A 20,378-nucleotide genomic window follows, 5' to 3' on the forward strand; every position below is an offset into this window, starting at 1 on the left:
CAAAACAACAATAACAACAACAAAATGACTGTCTACTGTCCTCGTTGGCTTTCTTTGACCCAGGACGACCACTATTTTGTCACAAGTACTTTTTGAATTCTATTTCTGAGAACATAGAATTTTTCTGTTTCTATACTTTGACCTAGATTTCTCTCTTCACTCTGTTCTGGAAATATACAAGGAAAAGAAAGTTTCTTATAAATTACTAAATGTTTAATATTTATCTTAGAAATTACTTCTCCTTTTATTGCCATAATATTGAGAGGGAGAGTATTTATGAATTCAAAGTTAAATAAAATAGTATTCTTTCATTTAGTAGTTCATTTTCATTTAATAATTTCATTTCATAATGCTGAATGTTTCTCTACATTCTAAAATGAGATACAGATCAGTGGTTCTCACCCAAGGAACTAAGAATGATAGCAGCTGGCTAGGCCTCAGCTACTGAATCAGTATGCTCACTGGGAGGGTGTTTCCAGCTTCTCTTTTCCAAAGGCCTAATTGCTGTTCACAGCAACAGTAATAGACAGGTAGGAATCTGTGATATATCTTTATGGGATCAAGAATTATCATAGAAACAAATCTCTAGGAATGACTGTGAGGGAATTTCTAGATTTACACAGCCATAATTTATAACAATTGTCCAAGGATCAGTGAACTCCAAAATTCTGTAGAATGAATAAGACAAATAGAAACCTCAGTCACACAATTATTCCCCTTCTAAAATTCCAACGGATGACAAGGAAATTTCTTCTATACTCACCTGCATCATTTAACCACTTCTCTAAAAGTGGCTTTAATTTGCACATGTTCTTAAAGCTGAGGTTCAAAGCTTCAAAGCGAGAGATGGTAGTTTGGCTGAAGTCATTTCCATACAATTTGCCCATAGCGAGCCCAACATCACCCTGCAATGGAGAGAGGGAAAGAGAGATTTATTTCATTAATGCTTCCTACCTACGGTGAGGGGAAGTGTGGAGCACTGCAATAAATGCTCTAGATAACCACAAATCATCATTCTGTCTATGGTTCCTAACCTGAACACAGTATTCTAGGGAGGACTCTATAGAGCCTTGATGAGGACAGCCTTCAATATTACCCCATATATTTTCCAGTTTCAATTTCTTCTTGCTACCTTATGTAGTAATATTCAAGATACCAAAACTTCTCTAAGTCACCAAAGATAGTAATAATATTCTAAAAGTCCCCCTGATAATATAGCCAACATGATTTACATAATAGTCTTTAAAAATCAATTTTACCTGTCTCACATAGATTAAATACCTAGATTATGGAGGCATCTCTGATCTACCCAAACTTCCATAAATCACATTAAAATTTAGCAACAATCCATCTAATTTTATTTTTCTCACCAAGTATTCCTGGAAGCTATAAAAAAATCTACTTTTACCCTAGTTAGGATTTCAAAGTTGGTTACAAAACACAGGTATTCTAAAGGACCATTTTTGTAGCCATTAGAGAGACAAATTCACAGCAGAGAGGTTTGACCCATTTAGTCAAACCTTCATGGGCACTGGAAACTTGGTAACCTTACTGCAATAGAACAATGATCCTCTGAATATATTACAAAAGATGTCTTTCTCCATGAGCCTATAACCTTTGAAATGTACACAGTGCTTTTCTTCCAGCTAGATTTCTCTTGTTCAAGCTTTAAAAAGTTGTATCTTAATAGATACTTCACAGATAATAAGAGGAACTCATTTCAATTACTTTAGTAACAGGGCAGAAAGGTAACAGTATTTCTGGTCCAAAATACTACACAGCTAACTTACGATGAGAAGGCCAATTCCCAACTAGCTCGTGACACCTCCTCCTACTTTGGTAGCACCATTTAGAACAGGGATCATTCTTATGTTTTCATCCCTTATGCCCCTACATCCTTCTTTTAGACAGTACATAGTTCATTAGCACCTGCACTAGATAGTAGTCAAGAAAACAAAAGAATATTTTAAACTGCATTTTCTTAAATGTGAAAAAAATATGTTTAAAGAGAGGGTTTCATTAAGCTATCCTTGAATTCACTATGTACCTGACTGAGGTTGGCCTTGAACTCCTAATTCTTCTGCCTCACCCTCCCAAGTATTGGGATTATAGGCCTGGACCACCATGCCTAACTATGAAGAACTTTTAATAAAAAATTTTTAATAAACGTGGAGCTAGAACATAAAATTAGATGTAGAGAATATATAAAATTCAAGAGAGAGGGAGAGAGATATCCGATGACTCCCATTAGTCATCAATCTTATATGGCCATCTACATTTAAGTTACTGAATATTAAATAAATTAAAAATTCATTTTCTCAACATCAGTACCTACTCCTACTGTATTTGACAATATAGTCATAGAACATTTCCATCACTGTCAGCCTTGAATCTCCTCTTAGTAGAACTGGAGTGGACCACTGATTGATTTCTTCCCAACTGTGGAAATCAAAGCATTTAGACAGAATGAACAAGAGTAGAGATGCTGTTCCTTATGTCTTTATACAGCTATATCTAAAGATGTGGAGGTGTTCATCTGCTTGTCTATATTTCTCATATGCCACTTACATCTGTCACTCAAACTTAAGCTTTCTGTATTGCATATATTCATGTCATGGTCACTTTACTTGTATAGATTATACCTTTTAGATACCTGAGGCCATCTAAAACCTGGAATTGGTTTGAGTATATGACATTAAGTAACAGTTATATGGCAATATGTTTTCTGACATTGTCGGTGCACAATTCCACTAAACTTTGGTACATGCTTATACTCTTATAACTCTAGTTCTTCCTCATAAAGTGAGCTTTTTATTTTTAAAAAATATTTATTTGAAGGCTGGAAGGACAGCTTAAGCGGTTAAGGCGTTTGCCTGCAAAACCAAAGAAATTTTAAGCCACAAGCCAGAAGGAAAATTTACAACCCTCATGTCACCGATGTATTCTATATTGAAGACCCCAAAACTCTCAAAACATCACAAAGAGAATGAATACAAGGAGGATAAAATAGATTCTTCAGTACTTATTATTATTATTTTTTAACGAGAGAGAGAGAGAGAGGAAGAGAAACAAGGGAATTGGCACAGCAGGGCCTCATCCATTACAACTGCACTCCAGATGCTTGTGCCACCTAGTGGGCATATGTAACCTTGTGCTTGCCCCACCTTTGTGTGTCTGGCTTATGTGGGATCTAGAGAGATAAAACATGGGTCGTCAGGCTTCACAGGCAAGTGCCTTAACCACTAAGCCATCTCTCCAGCCCTTTAGTACTTTCAATTCACATTCTCTGTGACTGTCTCATATCTTCATGCTCTTTCTCCTATCAAAACTAAGAACAATTCCCCAATTTAAAAGACCTGTACTTAGGTTAACTGGAATACTACAAATAACTTTTGTAACTCTAGATCCTTGACTCTAAGTTTTGTTATGCTTTAGGAAAATACCCAAGGCGAGGTGATTAATAAAGAAACAAGGTGTGTTGAATTCCATTTGGAGGTGTAAAGGCAGGCACTGGCATTGCTCTGTCTCTTGAGAAGATGGTATCAAAGAGCAGAAGAGCACCCTTTGATATTTTTAAAAAGAAGAAAGAGCAAAGATTGGGGATGGGAAATTATGTATATACCATATCTAGAAGATATTCTATACTATGATATGCCACCTAAATATATAAAGACATCCATTACTTATCCACTGTTAAAGGATAAGAACTTAGGTTATCAGAAAATAACCATTTAGTTTATTGACATGTACTCAAAAAACAGGAGGAATTTGTTTCAAGAAATAACTAAAATGTTTAGTTTTCCTTCCATGTTTATGTGTATAAATGAGCAAACTTGATATACAGCCACATTTGAACCTCTTTAAGGTTTTGTGACTTAGCAAAGGTTTGGCAAGCTGATTGTCCCATCCTGTACCGTACAGAATCAAGTTTGCAAATTACTACTCTTGTCTCAGTCATTTTAACATGCAAACAATAAATAAAGGACAAGTCCCTGGTCCCAGTACCCTGCACTGGAGGGTGTGTGGGTGCAGCACAGACATCTGCTTCTCCTTTACAGATGGGAGTGGGACCTGAGGACATAAACAACCCATTGCACCACAGAGGAATTGTGGGAATGAGCAAGAGTGCTGCTCTCTCAGTGAACGTGAAATCAGCACAAGGCTGAAGGAGACACTGAGGACACTTAACCCCTATGAAACCAGAAATCCAGAGGCTCCAAAGAGCCCATCGCTGAAGTATACTTAAAACACACCCAGTATGGCTCAGGGAACTTTGCATTAGAGGGGGTAGAAAGATTGTTAGAGCCACAAGTTGGGATATTATGCACAGAGACATTGCCTGTACCCCATAACTTACTGCTGCCCCCACAAGGTATGACCCACAATCCCCATGGGTATGACCTTCATCTCCAATGAGGAGGGCCCCTTTGGAAAAGGGGCAGGGATGAGGGAAAGGATGGTACGATGCATGTTGTATATGATGTATGCCTGTTAACATACTAAGTATGTCCATAACTAATAAAAATAAACTAAAAAAGAGGATAAAACCATAAAGCACGATATGAGACCATGGAGGGGGGAGGTGAGATATGGGATAGGGAAGAAGATAAAAGGTAGGGAAATAGAAGGAACAAACAGGTCTCCACCCCAAAATGATAATACATTGGATCAAATGGGACAGAAAGAGAAAAGGAAACCACTATTTAGTAAAAGGTAAGGATTTTTAAAGGTTTTGGCCAGTAACTTAGGCAACAATCTCCCAGGCAACCCAAAAATATATTGTACTAATAGCAGAAAATTCAGCGCTGTTAAATGTGCAAATCTGAACTTCTTCAAGCCATTAACCACCCCTATCAATCTGGTTTACTTTCACCTTCACAACATGTCAGATTATTTAAGAGTTTCAAAATTACTACAATGTTTCTGGATTGTAATTTGTTTCTTTATAACAGAAACATCTCAAATATATAACTGCATTTCATCTTAAGTCACATCTTTTAAAAATCATTTTACATTCCTAATACATATTTTCTGTGACCAGAAATAAATTCTCAAATATAAGGAATGAAAAGAAATCTGAATCTGTTCCTAATGAGCACTAGAGTACAGTAGGCAGACACATCACCTTGGTCTTGGTGTTGCGGAGTAGGTGGTGCAAAGTAATTTCAACACAAGCTAATCTGAATAGTATCCAAGTATTGCTTAAACTCTACACTGTAACCACACTTTCTGAAGAGAAAACACCAGTTTTAAAATTTTTATTTTATTTTATGGAGGTAGGGTCTTGCTCTAGCCCAAGCTGACCCAGAATTCACTCTATAGTCTCAGGGTGGCCTCTGACTCACAATGATCCTCCTACCTCTGCCTCCTGAGTGCCGGGAAATAAAGGCATGTGCTACCACACCTGGCTTTTTCCCCCTGATTCTATAAACAATCCAATCCATGCTTCAAGGTTTTCTCTTTCACCTAATGAACTCATATGATGTTTCATATAAACGTCATGTTTAACTCCTCTTCTGCTTTGAGGTATTGTTTATGGCAGGCTAATCAGGGAATAAGTCTGGCAGTGCTCAGGACAAAATGCTGTAGATCTATATGCCTGATTAAGTCAATACGTATACTCAGTTTACTTATTTATTTATTTTGGTTTTTTGAGGTAGGGTCTCACTCTAGCCCAGGCTGACCTGGAATTCACTATTTAGTCTCAGGATGGCCTCAATCTTATGGCGATCCTCCTACCTCTGCCTCCCAGGTACTGGGATTAAAGGCATGCACCACCAAGGCCTGTTTACTTTACTCTTAAAGCACCCTGTGAACGGGCATTAAAAATTAACGTGGGAATTGCTCAGGCAATAAAACCACAGATTAACCACTGGGACCTAATGAAATTACAAAGATTTTGCACCGCAAAGGACACAGTGAAAAAAGCAAAGAGGCAACCTACAGAATGGGAAAAAATCTTCGCCAGCTATATATCTGATAGAGGATTAATATCTAGGATATACAAAGAACTCAAAAAGTTAAATAATAAGGAATCAAACAAGCCAATCAAAAAATGGGCTATGGAGCTAAATAGAGAGTTCTCAAAGGAAGAAATACGAATGGCATATAAGCATCTAAAAAACTGTTCTACGTCACTAGTCATCAGGGAAATGCAGATTAAAACTACATTGAGATTCCATCTCACTCCTGTCAGATTGGCCACCATCATGAAAACAAATGATCATAAATGTTGGCGGGGATGTGGAAAAAAAGGAACCTTTCTGCACTGCTGGTGGGAATGTAATCTGGTCAAGCCATTGTGGAAAACAGTGTGGAGGTTCCTAAAACAGCTAGAGATTGATCTACCATATGACCCAGCTATAGCACTCCTAGGCATATATCCAAAGGACTCATCTCATTTCCTTAGAAGTACATGCTCAACCATGTTTATTGCTGCTCAATTTATAATAGCTGGGAAATGGAACCAGCCTAGATGTCCCTCAACAGATGAGTGGATAATGAAGCTGTGGTACATTTATACAATGGAGTTCTACTCAGCGGTAAAGAAAAATGAAGTTATGAAATTTGCAGAAAAATGGATGGACCTGGAAAGTATTATACTAAGTCAGGTAACCCAGGCCCAGAAAGCCAAGCGCCACATGTTCTCTCTCATATGTGGATCCTAGCTACAGATGACTGGGCTTCTGTGTGAGAATGAAAATACTTAGTAGCAGAGGCCAGTAAGTTGAAAAGGAGACATAAAGGGTGGAGAAAGGAAGGGAGGAGGATACTTAATAGGTTGATATTGTATATATGTAATTACAATGATTGTAATGGGGAGGTAATATGATGGAGAATGGAATTTCAAACGGGAAAGTGTGGGGGTGGGGAGGGAGGGAATTACCATGGGATATATTTTATAATCATGGAAAATGTTAATAAAAATTAAAAAAATAAAATAAAATAAAAAAAATTAACGTGGGGCTGGAGAGATGGCTTAGTGGTTAAGCGCTTGCCTGGGAAGCCTAAGGACCCCGGTTCGAGGCTCAATTCCCCAGGACCCACGTTAGCCAGATGTGCAAGGGGGCGCACGCATCTGAAGTTTGCTTGCAGTGGCTGGAGGCCCTGGCGTGCCCATTCTCTCGCTCTGTCTGCCTCTTTCTCTCTCTGTCTGTTGCTCTCAAATAAATAAATAAAAGTAAAAAATAAAAAAAATTAATGTGGACTTTGTTTAACTTGGATTTTCAAAAATCTTTATTTATTTGAGAGAGGGAGGGAGGGAGGATAGGTCAGGCCTGTAGGCATTGGAAATGACTTCCAGACATATATGTCATCTTGTGCTCTGGATTAAGTTGGTACTGGGGAATTGAACCTGGTCCTTAGGCTTTGCAGGCAAACAAAATGAACCTCTACGTCATTTGCAGTAGACATCCACATGTTGTGGGGATGAACCTCCAAACCAGGCACAGTTTATGGGAGGAATGGCATTTATTAGAAGCTTACAGATCCAGGGGAAGTTCCAAAATGGCAGAAGTAGTTGCTACCCCTCAACTCCCTTCACAGGTCCATGCAGAGAAAGAGAGAAAAGCAACCACTATCAAAAGCAAGCAAACACACTTCAGGAACCCCAGGCAAAGCTCAAGAACTCTGCATAGCTTTGGACTGGAATTCCAAATCCACCTTCACACTTTAGGACTGGACCCTAGGATCTGCCCACAGAGACACCTCCTCCAGTCAGGCAGCTGGAGATCTAAATTACAACCTTTAATAAACTCCTTAATTTATTGGGGGGGCATCCATTCAAATGACCATGCCACCTCTCCAGCCCTGAACTTTCTTCTTTAATAGATTATTTGATAGGCTTAAAGAGAAAGACAGTGAACATTTCCCTAACATGAGTTGTAAACTGCCTTTCAAACTTATCCCTTTGCCTACTATAATCAATTCTAAAACTGGATGCTCTTCAAACTAAACTTCCAGTTAGTCATATCATCCCATCATCATCTTTTAAAGGTCTCATTTTATTGATACAATTTCAGAGGCCTGTGTTGTGAGAAATGTCTTCAAGGTTTTATCCTAATAGTAAGACATAAATGAATGCATAAGCACAACTTAAAACTAAATGTATTACATTTAAGACTTATAAATGCTAAGTGACTAACAAAAAGTTACAGTTTAATATGACTCAAGAACATACTGTTCCCTTGAAGTTTCTTTACATATGTAAAGCAAGGATTTGCAGCCAGCTGAGAAGGGAACTTAAGGGTGGGGATCCATCTTACCTGAGTGAATCCAAGTTTGATTCGTCTTTGTTTGAAGGTCTTGGCAAACTGCTCAAGCTCCTCAAGGTCACTGGGCTCCTCCAAGCCGGGAGTATCAGTTCGCTTTGGTGTTGTCTGGCTCTGTGGAAGTGTCTGAATTGGGGTTGCTGCTATTGTGCGAGTTGGAGTTGCTGGCTATTGGAAAAAAAGAATGATAAAAAAAAAGATACTTAAGCATATAATGGCAATGTGCTACCAGCTTCAGAAAACTGCTATGTTGTGGAGAATGTCAAAGACCATGCCTACATGCCGCCAAGGAGACCATCCAACAACAGAAGCAACCTGCATGCAGTGACAGCTAAAGCCGAGTGAACGCCATGGCAAAACAGGAAGCCCTAACAATAAAGTCAACTGGGCTGCAGGCATTTATCTCATGTCTTTACACCAATTACTCTTTTTTCAAAAAGTTTTATTTAATAAATATGTCACTTAAGACTATCAGAGGAGCAGGGACCTCATCTATTTAACTGATTGCTATCATACCTCCAACAGTATTATAAAAATATTATGATTATTAAAATTAATTTATTTAGTTAGTAACCATGGTGATGCAGATTGACTCCAGGGCTTCCTATCTGAGATACATTCTCATTCCTAAAGTTATTTTCAAAGGAAAAGTAGATCACCTCTAGTTCTCTGCTTTGCTTTTGTGAGACAGGGCTTTCCTATGTAGCCCAATCTGGTCATGACCTTGATATCTTCTTGCCTCAACCTAGTACATGTTAGGAGGTGCATGCCACACACCTGGGTCAACTATAGTTTAAACTTATTATAACAGTCTAGCATTGCTGTGTATTTTGCTTATGTTGTTTCTTACAATCTTAAATTGTAATTATGGTACATATAACATTATCTCATTTAATATTATTTAAAGTTTCCCTTCATAATATTTGTCTTCATAATTATCCTTTAAAGGATCGATGGACCACGTAATTAACTCATTTCATTAGTTATTTGTGTGTGTGTGGGGGGGGGAGGCTTTTCGTTGCTGCAAATCAATGTCAGACGCTTGCGCCACTTTTTGAGTGTGGTTCACTTAGGTGGCTTGGGAAGTGACTTTGAGCTGGCAGGCTTTGCAAACCAGATAAGTGCCTTTAACCACTGAGCAATCTTCCCAAATCCCATTTCACTACTTTTTAATTCCTAGATGGTTTCTTTTATGTTTCCACCAACACAGAAATTGCCACAATTAAAACCTTTGTGTATATATTTATTTTTGCCACTTATGTAAATAGATACTAGATGAGGTGGCATATGCCTTAAATTCTAGCATTTGAGAGGCATAAGCAGGAAGACTGTGGAGTTCAGAGGCAGCTCGGGCTATACAGCGAGACTTCCTCAAGAAAAAAGGCAAGCAAGTACCCATGCCCCTCCAAAAGCTTTTTTTTTTTTTAATATTTTTTTTGAGACAAGGTCTCGCGTTAGCCATGACTAGCCTAGAACTATGGAACCCGTGTGATCCTACTGCCTCAGCCAACTAATGCTGGAGCGCCATCACAGCTAACATAACAAGTGGGCAAATAGCTCCCTGCTGACTTCTACTGCACAACGCAGTTTTTTTCCAGATGACTGGTGGTAGTGGTTTAAGAAAAATACTCTGCTTATGGAATAAATGGTACATCATTTCTGTTATAGTTTTTCCTTAGCACACAACACAAACTTCCCATGTGTTATTATCTGTATTTTCATGTATTGGATTTGTGTCCTTGACCTTCTTTTATTAATGATATCTTTAATTTCATCCTTATCTTTAATAAATTTATCATGTCTTATAGAGTAAATGTTTACCTTCCTATTAATACAAATAATTTTTCCAGTCAGCTTTAAAAAATGTCCATTTAAACTTTTAATTATTTGGGTGAAGCTTTCCTTCCCTCCTCCTTTCTGTTTCTTCCATCCTGCTCAGATCTGACTTAAAAAAATTATGCCTTATTTTTTAAATTTCTTTTGGTTTTTAATTTTTATTTATTTATTTGAGAGTGTCAGAGAGAGAGAAAGAGGCAAGGAAAGAGAGAGAGAATGGGCATGCCAGGGCCTCCAGCCACTGCAAACAAACTCCAGACGCGTGCGCCCCCTTGTGCATCTGGCTAATGTGGGTCCTGGGGAATCAAGCCTCGAACCGGGGTCCTTAGGTTTCACAGACAAGCGCTTAACCACTAAGCCATCTCTCCAGCCCCCCCTTTTATCTTTTGACATGCTTTATTTCTCACTGATGAAATTTCTTCTAGTAGAAAACAAAATTCCTCCTGATAAAATGTACCTTTTCTATGCAAGAATGTGTATAAGCATACATGTGTGTGATTGTGATGTGTGGTGTAGGCACGTGTGTGCATATGGAGAATGTTGGATATATTTTTATCACTCATAAAACGTATTTTCTAGAGACAGGGTTCTCTACCTCAATCTGGAGCTGCTACTGGTCAGTGAGCCCCGGTTATTCTCTGGTCTCTGCTCCTTGTAGACTGGGGTTACAGAAGTGCACAGTCACGCCCAGGTTTTTAAGTGGGTTTGTGGGCATCAAGCTTGGTCTCCGACCTGAGAAAACCTCATGCTTAAGTGGCGAGCACTCCTAAGTGCTAAGCCGTCATCTCCTAGGCCTCTTCTTTGTATTTTAAAATAATTATTTGAATCTATCTATAGCTGACTTTGGAACATGAATGAGTGACCCTGTCACCCCTTGTCCTGGAGACTGAGCTCAGGGCCCAGAGCATGCTCGGCACATGCTCTACCACACGTAACCCCGGATGTGTCTTCCTCTCTTCCTTCTTTCCTCCCTCCCCGCCCCTCCTCCTCCCATATGCTTTCTGCTGTTGGGTGTGCATATATGTATAGAGTAAGTATGCTCCAGTGTGTGAAGTGTGCATGTGTGTGGAGGTCAGAGGAGAACGTCAGATGTCTCTTCTGTTTTGCTGACTAGCCTGTTTCCTTGAGAAAGAATCTCTCAAGCAACCAGAACTACTGTTTTCACCACTTTTGGGGGCAGTGAGCCCCAGAAATGTCCTGGTCTCTGCTCCCCAGTTCTGTCCACTGGGAAGTGGAAATCCATGAATTGTGCCACCATGCCCAGCTCTTTACATAGGTGCTAGAGAACTGGACCCCAGTGGTCTCGGGCCCTCAGTCTTATGTATCAAGCACTCTTAACTCCTGAGTCACCTCTCTAAGCCCTTCCCCTTCTTTCTTTCTTAAAGAAAATATTGAACTTCCTTATTTCACAATGATAAAGTTACTCTGTTCTGCTCACAAGCCCTGAGACAGTCTCCCTTCTAGGTGTTCACTAATGGGAGGTGCTGGCCTGATTCTGCACCCTAATTGCTCTGCTGACCTTTACAGTTAACAGCAGCCCATGTGAGACTGCAGGCCAGAAGTATGGTGGTGGCAGTGCTTGGAAGAGAAATGCTGTGGACCCAGCCTTGATGTCATTATCAAGGCTCTCTTAGAGGGAACTAACTGACCCAGAAAACTGCACAATAGGTACGACAGATAATGACTGGGGTAAATTCCGCTGCCATTCCGCTTCAATGCTGACACTGACTAGTTTTCAACTTGATCATTTTGAACGAACTAAACACGGCACCAAATTATTAGAATCCTGTATTGCTGTATACTGTATACATGTAAAACTGGTGAAGGTGAGAATCCACTATCAGACTGTTATTTCATATCCAAGCTTCAAGAAGCTTCTTTCTCAAATTAGTTACAAGTAGAGTATCTTACTCTAGAAATCCTAGGCTGAACTAGAATGGTGGAATTTAGTGAGCAGGAATTAGAATGAAGTCATCTCAAGAGCTAAGCACTATGTCCACAGACACTAGTTAGGCCAGGAAGGAGCATGCAGTATGATCATAAGAACCCTAACCTTTTGTACTGAGCACATGCAAAGATTCATCACTCCTCCCAAAAGTTCTGAACCCTGCTGCTAACCTCCACCACCAACCACAACATCATGGCATGCACTGGAATACTTGTAGTTCTGCCTTTTCTGAATACATCTGGTTACACATTCACAAGCAGGTCTTTGGGTACCTGTGCTTTTATTTCTATAAGACTGCTGGGCCATAAGGTACAGATATATGGAATTTTATAAGAAAATGCTAGACTAATTTGCAAAATGTGCAATTTGAAAAATCACTAGCAAATGAGAAATCTAGTTGCATTACATTCTCATGAACACTTAGTGTTAAAGCCTTCCTAACTGTGCCAATTCAGTTAGGGGTTTGAGCATTTTTTTTACATACTTACCGAGCATTAACATTTTCCTTGGTAAAGCAATTTCAATTTTCTTTTTTGCCTATCAATAGCTTAAATCTTGTCTCCATATTGAATTTGAAGAGTTCTTTATTCTACATGTCTTTTTTTCAATATATTTTAAGAGTATTTTCTGCTATCTATGGTTTTGCTTCTCATCATTTTAAGATAAACTTTTAATTTTCATGAAAATTATGTTTGTCAATTGTTTCTTTTATAGTAAATGCTTTTTGTGTTCTACTTGTCAAATTGTTGCCTTATCTAAAGCACAGAAGTTTTAGCCTGTTTCATCTTAGAAAATGAGGTTTGATCTTTGCATATGATATGAAGTAAAGGGTTTTTTGAAGAGTGCTAATGCATACTTACTAGTCAGCCCTTGTTGAAAAGGACCTTCCTTTTCTATTGAACCCCCTGCCTCCTGTGGGAAATTGGTTGGTTCTTTATGCCTTCTGGACTCTGTTTCCTTGACCAACATTTCTAGCTACATGCCACTATCATAGTGTCTTTATTATAGCAGTTTATTAATTCTGGACATCCAACCTCCTTCAACTTTCCCACCCCCCAAATCATTCAGTTATTCTGTCTTTCACAATTTCATATAAATATTGGAAACAGTATGCAATTTCTACAAAAGACCACTGGTTATATTTCATGAACACATATTTCTACACTGTTTCATAGGTCTTCTTTAATTTCTTAGGTCTTCATTAATTTCACTTCACAATATTTTTTGCATTTTTCAGTCTAGATTTTACAAACTATCTTGAGTTTTTCCCTAAGGTGGCAATTTTTCTCCTAAAACTTATGAATGAGCACTGGTGTGTAGAGAAATATAAGTACAGGATTTTGTATACTAGTTTTGTATCACACATACTCACTCAGCTCACTGATTTCCACAGCAGCTTTCCTGTTTTATTTTATTTTTTTTTAGGCTTTTCTATATAGACAAGCACGAAGCATGTTGGTTATGTAATTAGGATAGTTTTCCTTTTCTCTTTATAAAAAGAAAGGCAAACAAAAGGTATTCTGTATGTCTTTTATAATTTTTTATGTTTCCAAGGTAAGGCTCAGGCTGGAATTCACAATGCAGTTTTAGGGTGGCCTCAAACTCACAGTGATCATCCTACCTCTGCCTCGCAAGTGCTGGGATTAAATAAATGCAGGTGCCACCATGCCTGGCTTTCTGTTATACATTTTTAAAATCTTTTTGCACTGCTAGGACTATTGAATAAAAGCAGCAACAGTGGTCACCTTCTGTTGTTCCTTGAAAGGTAGATAATTCTGTTATGAAGGATGATTGTGACTTCTTTTTTTTTAATAAATGCCCTTTGCCAAGTTAAGAAATCTGCTCTCTATCCTAATGGTATGGTTTACACATGAAATGTCCCTCCACAGGCTCCTCTGGTAAAGCTTAGCTGCTAGTTGTTGGGCTTTTGTGAAACGACTGGACCATGATCATCAGAGGATGGCATTGTTGGTAGGGTGAAAATGTGTGTCTATTTACTCCATTCTTCCCTACTTGATGCTGCTTCACCTCACACAGGTCAAGAAGCAACATGACCAAGTAACCATAGACTGAAACTGTGACCGAAATAACCCTTTTCTCCTCTAAACTGCTTCTCTCATATTCCTGCTCACAGTAGCAAAAAATAATGAAGACTAAAAATTCTAATTTATATATGAATGTTGAATTCTGTCAATTCTGGGAACATGGCAGTATTAAGTTTTAACTTCAACACTTTAGAAAATGTCAAATCTGGGCTGGATAGATGCTTGCCTGTGAAGCCTAATGACCCATGTTGTAGTCTCCTTAGTCAGACACATAGAGGTGAGCCAAGCACAGGGTTGCACATGCCCACCAGGTGGCGCAAGCATCTGGCATTTGGCTTCAATAGCTGAAGCCCTGGTACACCAATTCTCTCTCTCTCTCTAAAATTAAATTAAATTAAATTAAAAAGGAAAAGTCAGATCAGGAGGTTAGGAAGGTAAATTCAAGACCAGCTCATAATAAGAATAAGAATAATAAGAATAAGTCTGAGGTCCAGAGAGGATATACATGCTCAATACCACTACTAGATAAAAAGCAGAAGACAGATCTAGAACTTTAACTTCTAGATGCTAGGAACTATTCTTTTTGTATGGCTGTAACTGTTAGATATTGTACAGGAAATGACCCAAGGCTGCATTCAAACACTGAAAGGAATGAAAATAAGAGCAAATACAAGACTACACCATCTTGGATAAAGGCCAAAAGCACCAGTAACAGGCCTTACCTGTTTTATAAGGCCTGTTTAAGTGGTAATGCCTGTCTACTACCACCTAGTGGTGGGTGTGGCTCAGATAGACACAACCTTCTGCTTATTTATTCTCAACATAGTTATTCACTATAAGTGAAACAACAAAATGAAAAACTATAAAGTTTCAAAAACTTACATCAACTTGGCAGTAATGCATTATCAAGCTATCTGCTTTGAGTTTTGAGCAAGTTTCTGAACACATATTTCTGTTAGGGATGGTTTTGATTTGTTTTTATTTATTTCTAAAATGTTTTCTTTATTGCAAATGAAACCCAGGCCAGCAGGCTTCCCAAGCAAGTGCCATCTTCCCAGCCCCTTGATTTGTTTTAAGTTGCACAGTCTGAAAATTTCTCAAAACAATGAGGTAAGAGCAAAACAGACCTGGGAGGTGAGGGTGATGCTTGGCTGCGACTGTAGGAGGTTGGCTTGGCTTTGCTGAGGTAGTTGCGTTAAAAGATTTTGCGCTTGCAGGAGACCTGTAAAACACAAACGTGTTATACCAGATACATTTAAAGATAACTTTTACATTTTTAAATTTTTATTTATTTATTTGAGAAAGACAGAGAGGGAGAAGGAGGGAGAGAGGAAGGAGGGAATGCCAGGGCCTCTAGCCACTGTAAACAAACTCCAGATGCATGTGCTAACCTTGTGCATCTGGCTTATGTGGGTCCTGGGGAATTGAACCTGGGTCCTTTGGCTTTGCAGGCAAGCACTTTACCTGCTAAGTTATCTCACTAAAGATGACTTTAAACACCTATCTCCTGGTAGTTTTACTGTCATCAAACTCTATTCTCATTTTTCTACATTGCAATCCTGTTAATGTGTTCAGTACAATTTGTACAAGAAGATATGCAACAAGTTAAAACTTGTGCTTTTATTTTTTTAAATGCCTTATTTGAGAGTGAGTGAGTCAGAAAAAGAGAGAAAGAGAATGGGCGTGTCAGGGCTTCCAGCTACTGCAAAAGAACTCTAGATGTATGTACCACCTGTACATCTGGCTTTACATGGGTATTGGGGAATTGAACTCAGGTCCTTGGGCTTTGCAGGCAAGAATCTTAACTGAACTGAGTCATCTCTACAGTCCCTTATTTTTTTATTTTACTTTTTTTCAAAGTAGGGTCTCACTCTAGCTCAGGCTGATCTGGAATTCACTATGTAGTCACAGGTTGGCTTTGAACTCACAGTAATCCTCCTACCTCTGCCTCCCAAGTGCTGGGATTAAAGGCATGCACCAAACTTGTTTGCTTTTAATGTGATATGAGTGAGATTTCTGATAGGCTGATTATTTACTAAGGAGCAAATGAAATTGAGTAACTACTCCAATGCAAATAGCTAGAAATTCAAGTAAAGAGCTCATTGTTAACTTAGAACCCTTTATATTATGGAGTAAATGCTGGCATGGAACTGCCATTCTTGAAGAGGCAGGCAACTTTTAGGCAGACAAAGGTGCTACTTTGTAGTTCTCAGCATTTGCCTTTGGTGATAGTAGAGCTGAATTTTGGACAACTATCTCTCACTCTAAGAGTGACTGATAAGTAAATGGGTGAGAAGGCTCTTCCTATAGTCTCAAACTACTCAGAAGGTTGAGACTGGAGGATAACTTGAGCTCCCAACATTTGGAGGGCAAGTGTGCAGCACAGCGAGAAACTATCTTAAACCCTGGAGATATCTGTAATACATACTCAGTAGATTACTTGAATTTATGGCTTTTTAGTTTTACAATCTTAATGGATAATCCAAAACATTTGTACTTAAGGGCTTAATCTAAGTATCCAGTTTCAAATATATTCATGTTGCTAGAATACTAAATATAAGATTGCAGTGAGATAGAAGTAGTTGAAATTATTTACCACAGCATTTAAAAGGAGAGATTCTATTGTTTTTAAATCTGTGATGGGGCTGGAGAGATGGCTCAGCACTTAAGGTGCTTGCCTGCAAAGCCTGAGGACCTGGGTTTGATTCCCTAGTAACACATAAAAGCCAGATGCACAAGGTGGCATATATGTCCAGTTCATGTGCAGTGGCTAGAGGCCCTAGTGCGTGTGCGCTCTCTCTCTCTGCCTCTTTCTCTCCCATAAGTAAATAAAAATATTTAAAAATATGTGATAAGATTAGCTGGGTTAATAGGTATCCTACTGACCACGACTTTTGTCAGCTATTAATTTGGATACACTGAACACTGTTAATATGGAGGTTAATAACCACATTTAACTTTTCATATTTTATTGTTTGTAATTAACACTGTCTTAACTTTTAGAAATTAAAGCAGATATTCATTTGACAATGTAGATCACAAATAAGAAAAATATACTGAGATTTGAATTTTCTAAAGAACCTTGACTTTTGTTGGTATTTTAAAGAAATGATAATGAAACAAAGTAAAATTGAGTACACACTATGACAATCTTCTCTTAAAAGGTACACTTGTGCTGAAGAGATAGTCTAGTGGTTAAGGCATTTGCTAGAAAAGCTAAAGAACACAGGTTTGACTCCCTAGTACCCTCATAAAGCCGGATGTACAAGCTGGCACATGTATCTGGAGTTCGTTTGCAATAGCTACAGACCCTGTTGTACTCATTCTCTCTATCTGCCTGTCTCAAATAAATAATATTTTTTAAATGGTAGATTCAGGGAAAATTATGTTTAAATTAAAATTTTTTAATTAAGTTTAAATAGCCACCTTGCTTTTCCAGTGTTGCCCCTGTAGCTCAGTCTACAGAGCAGTTAGGGTAAGCTGTTTGATGCATTATTCCTCAGTTCAAAGACTTTAGTGAGGTAGGCTGTCCCAGCCACAAGCAAGGCTGAGTTAGGCCAGTCTGCTACATAGCAAGACCTTGTTACACTCCAGTGTTCTTCCCCCTTCTGTTGATGACAGGATAGGATAGAGTATAAGATATAGGATGGGAGATGGGGAGGGGATAGACATCAGATTATGGGATAGGAGACAGAACAGGAACAGAATACAATCCGTGTAGCTACAGGCAATCTACTCTGTCTAGCTCTAATAACTCATTTACTATCACTCTCTAATTCACTCAACTCCTGCTGCACTCGCCTTTCTTTTCCTGGATTAAGTCAGGCTTGTTCCTTCTCAGATACTCTGTATTTCTGCTTTGCCCATACTCGCAGCCTGGTAAGGCATCCTCTACCTCAGGATTCATTCCAAATTCACATGTCATTCCAGAGAGGGGTTTTGAGACCACAGGGCCATTTCCACAGGTTAACCTTTACTTGGTCACTTGGATCTCTGGTGTTCTTTGTACATCCTGCTATCTAAATCATTTGTTTACATGTTTGCTATTTGATGTGTAATGAGGTTAAGGGTTTTATCTTGCTCAAAATTATAACTCCAACACCTACAGCTTGTATGACACTTAGCAGGTACTCAACAAATTATTAGAACAGTTAATTATAAAGTTAGATTTTACTCACTTGAACAAACCTGAAGTGTATTCTACAAAGAAAAGTGAAGCTATGCTTTACATCAATGATCAATGCCAATCTTTTAATAAGATCATACAGAAAAGGATAAAACTCCTGGGGGAGAGGAAGCTCAGTGGTTAAGGTGCTTACTTGCAAAGTCTAATGGTCTGAGTTCGATTCCCTAGTACCCACTTAAAGCCAGATGCAGAGTGGTGCATGCATATGGAGTTGAGCAGCAGGAGGCCCTGGAGCACCCATGTATCGTCCCTGCTTTCTTTAATTGCAAATAAGTAAAGCAAAGAAAAAAAATTTTAAAGGATAAATACCCAAGAATATTACAAAATAACAAAAAATGAAAGGGAAGACAGGACAAAGGTCAGAAATCAGGCTCCATTTCAACAGTTAGATAGAGTCTACAACAGTGATTTTCAGGTTTGTGCCTTGCCCTGAGAGACTCCATTTTACAAGCAGCTTTTGACTCATTGAGGGTGAAGGATGACTCTGTTCCTGGGTGCATGCATAAATATGACCAGCTTCACCCATTTTGTAGCAAACACTGATAAATGACTTATACCTGGGAGGAAAAAGGGTGCCAACACTGTATGTTTATGGGGATGAATTGGGACTGTAGGAATCAATGGGCATATTAAAACCATATCAAGAAAACCAGGCTCATGAACTTACCTAACACACCAGTCTGAGGAATGGGTGTAAGCCCCTCTCCTGACCCCATAAAGAGGTGGACACCTAGTACAACTGCCAGGAGATGGGTCCCCACTGACCTGCAAAGGAACTCCTAACTGTCCCAGGAGCTTCAGTTCAGCTCAGCCCCCAGTGTTGACACTGCCTACTCAACTGCCCTCTGCTCCTCAACCTGTTTAGAACTACTGCATCTGTCAATCCATTTATCTGGACCCAGTTTTATACTTAACTTCTCCATGTTCCTATAGCTCAGCCCTGACACTAAGGCCAGCAGCCTGCTCGGACTTTCCTCCAGCAGATTCTCTGTCAAGACAGAGAACACTCTGGCCTCTCAGGACTCTTTGAAACTCTCTGCCTTCTTAATCCTTCACAAATCATTTTGTAACCTATATATATGGATGCATATCTATGTATCTATCTGTCCATCCATCCATCCATCCATCCATCCATCCACCCACCCACCCACCCACCCAGATATTTACTGTGAAGTGTGTGATCTGTATTGTATAATTTGAAAGTTAACATCAGAAATTAAGACTGGAATAAAAGAACTTGTGTTTCCTTTGGCCAGCGCTATCAAGCAAATTGCTGCCATTGAAACCACCATGCATTATGATTTTATTGCTACATAATCTATTCTGACATTGTGGAAAGACAAGAGTGTTCATCTATGCTTCTGACATAGCATGCTCATGACACTGACAAAAGAATGTTCTTTAAAAAATTCCTGTTCAACCCAGCACTCGGGAGGCAGAGGTAGGAGGATTGCCATGAGTTCAAGGCCACCCTGAGATGACAGAGTTAATTCCAGGTCAGCCTGGACCAGAGTGAGACCCTACCTCGAAAAACAAAACAAAACAAAACAAAAAAAATTCCTGTTCAAGTCAAGCATGGTGGCACATGCCTTTAATCCCAGTACTCAGGGGGCTGAGGTAGAAGGATCGCCATGAGTTTGTTCAAAGTCAGCCTGGGACTATATAGTGAATTCCAGGGTAGCATGGGCTACAGTGGGACCCTGCCCCCCCCAAAAAAAATCACATCAAAAAACTTCCTGTTCAATCAGAAATTACAATTCCAAATGATTAATTTGGTTCCTAACAGCATTTTCTATGAAGAAGTTCAATCCTTAGGGACTCCCTAAATAAGAGCAAATGAAAATGCTGGAAGGGTTCACATAAAAGTTAAGAAATTATATGAGAACTAACTTTCACCACCCCTACTCACTCCTAAACAGCAGAAAATCCAAACACTAAAATCAAATTTTCTGGCAAGAATATATCTTTTGATTATTTTCAGAATTAATGGAGAGAGATGACTAGGCAAAATAAAATCTCCAATAAATTATGATGCAAGTTCAGAAATATAGCATTAAGATTTTCCTAACAATATTAATTCTGGGAAAATGTAT

General features: G+C 38.9%; 1 protein-coding gene across 2 annotated transcripts in view; it reads right to left on the reverse strand.

The window, feature by feature from the left end:
* The window catches only part of Pou2f1 (POU class 2 homeobox 1), a 160,362-nt gene that overhangs the window by 18,710 nt on the left and 121,274 nt on the right, over positions 1-20,378 (reverse strand). For both annotated transcript variants that reach the window (XM_045156232.1, XM_045156238.1), the window contains 3 exons: positions 15,227-15,321; positions 8,265-8,438; positions 764-905 (listed from right to left, as the gene is read on the reverse strand). In XM_045156232.1, the coding sequence (XP_045012167.1) occupies positions 764-905; positions 8,265-8,438; positions 15,227-15,321 (411 nt within the window). The remainder of the gene's footprint in view (positions 1-763; positions 906-8,264; positions 8,439-15,226; positions 15,322-20,378) is intronic.

Source organism: Jaculus jaculus, chromosome 1 (assembly GCF_020740685.1).
Source record: "Jaculus jaculus isolate mJacJac1 chromosome 1, mJacJac1.mat.Y.cur, whole genome shotgun sequence".
Classification (NCBI taxonomy): Eukaryota; Metazoa; Chordata; class Mammalia; order Rodentia; family Dipodidae; genus Jaculus; species Jaculus jaculus.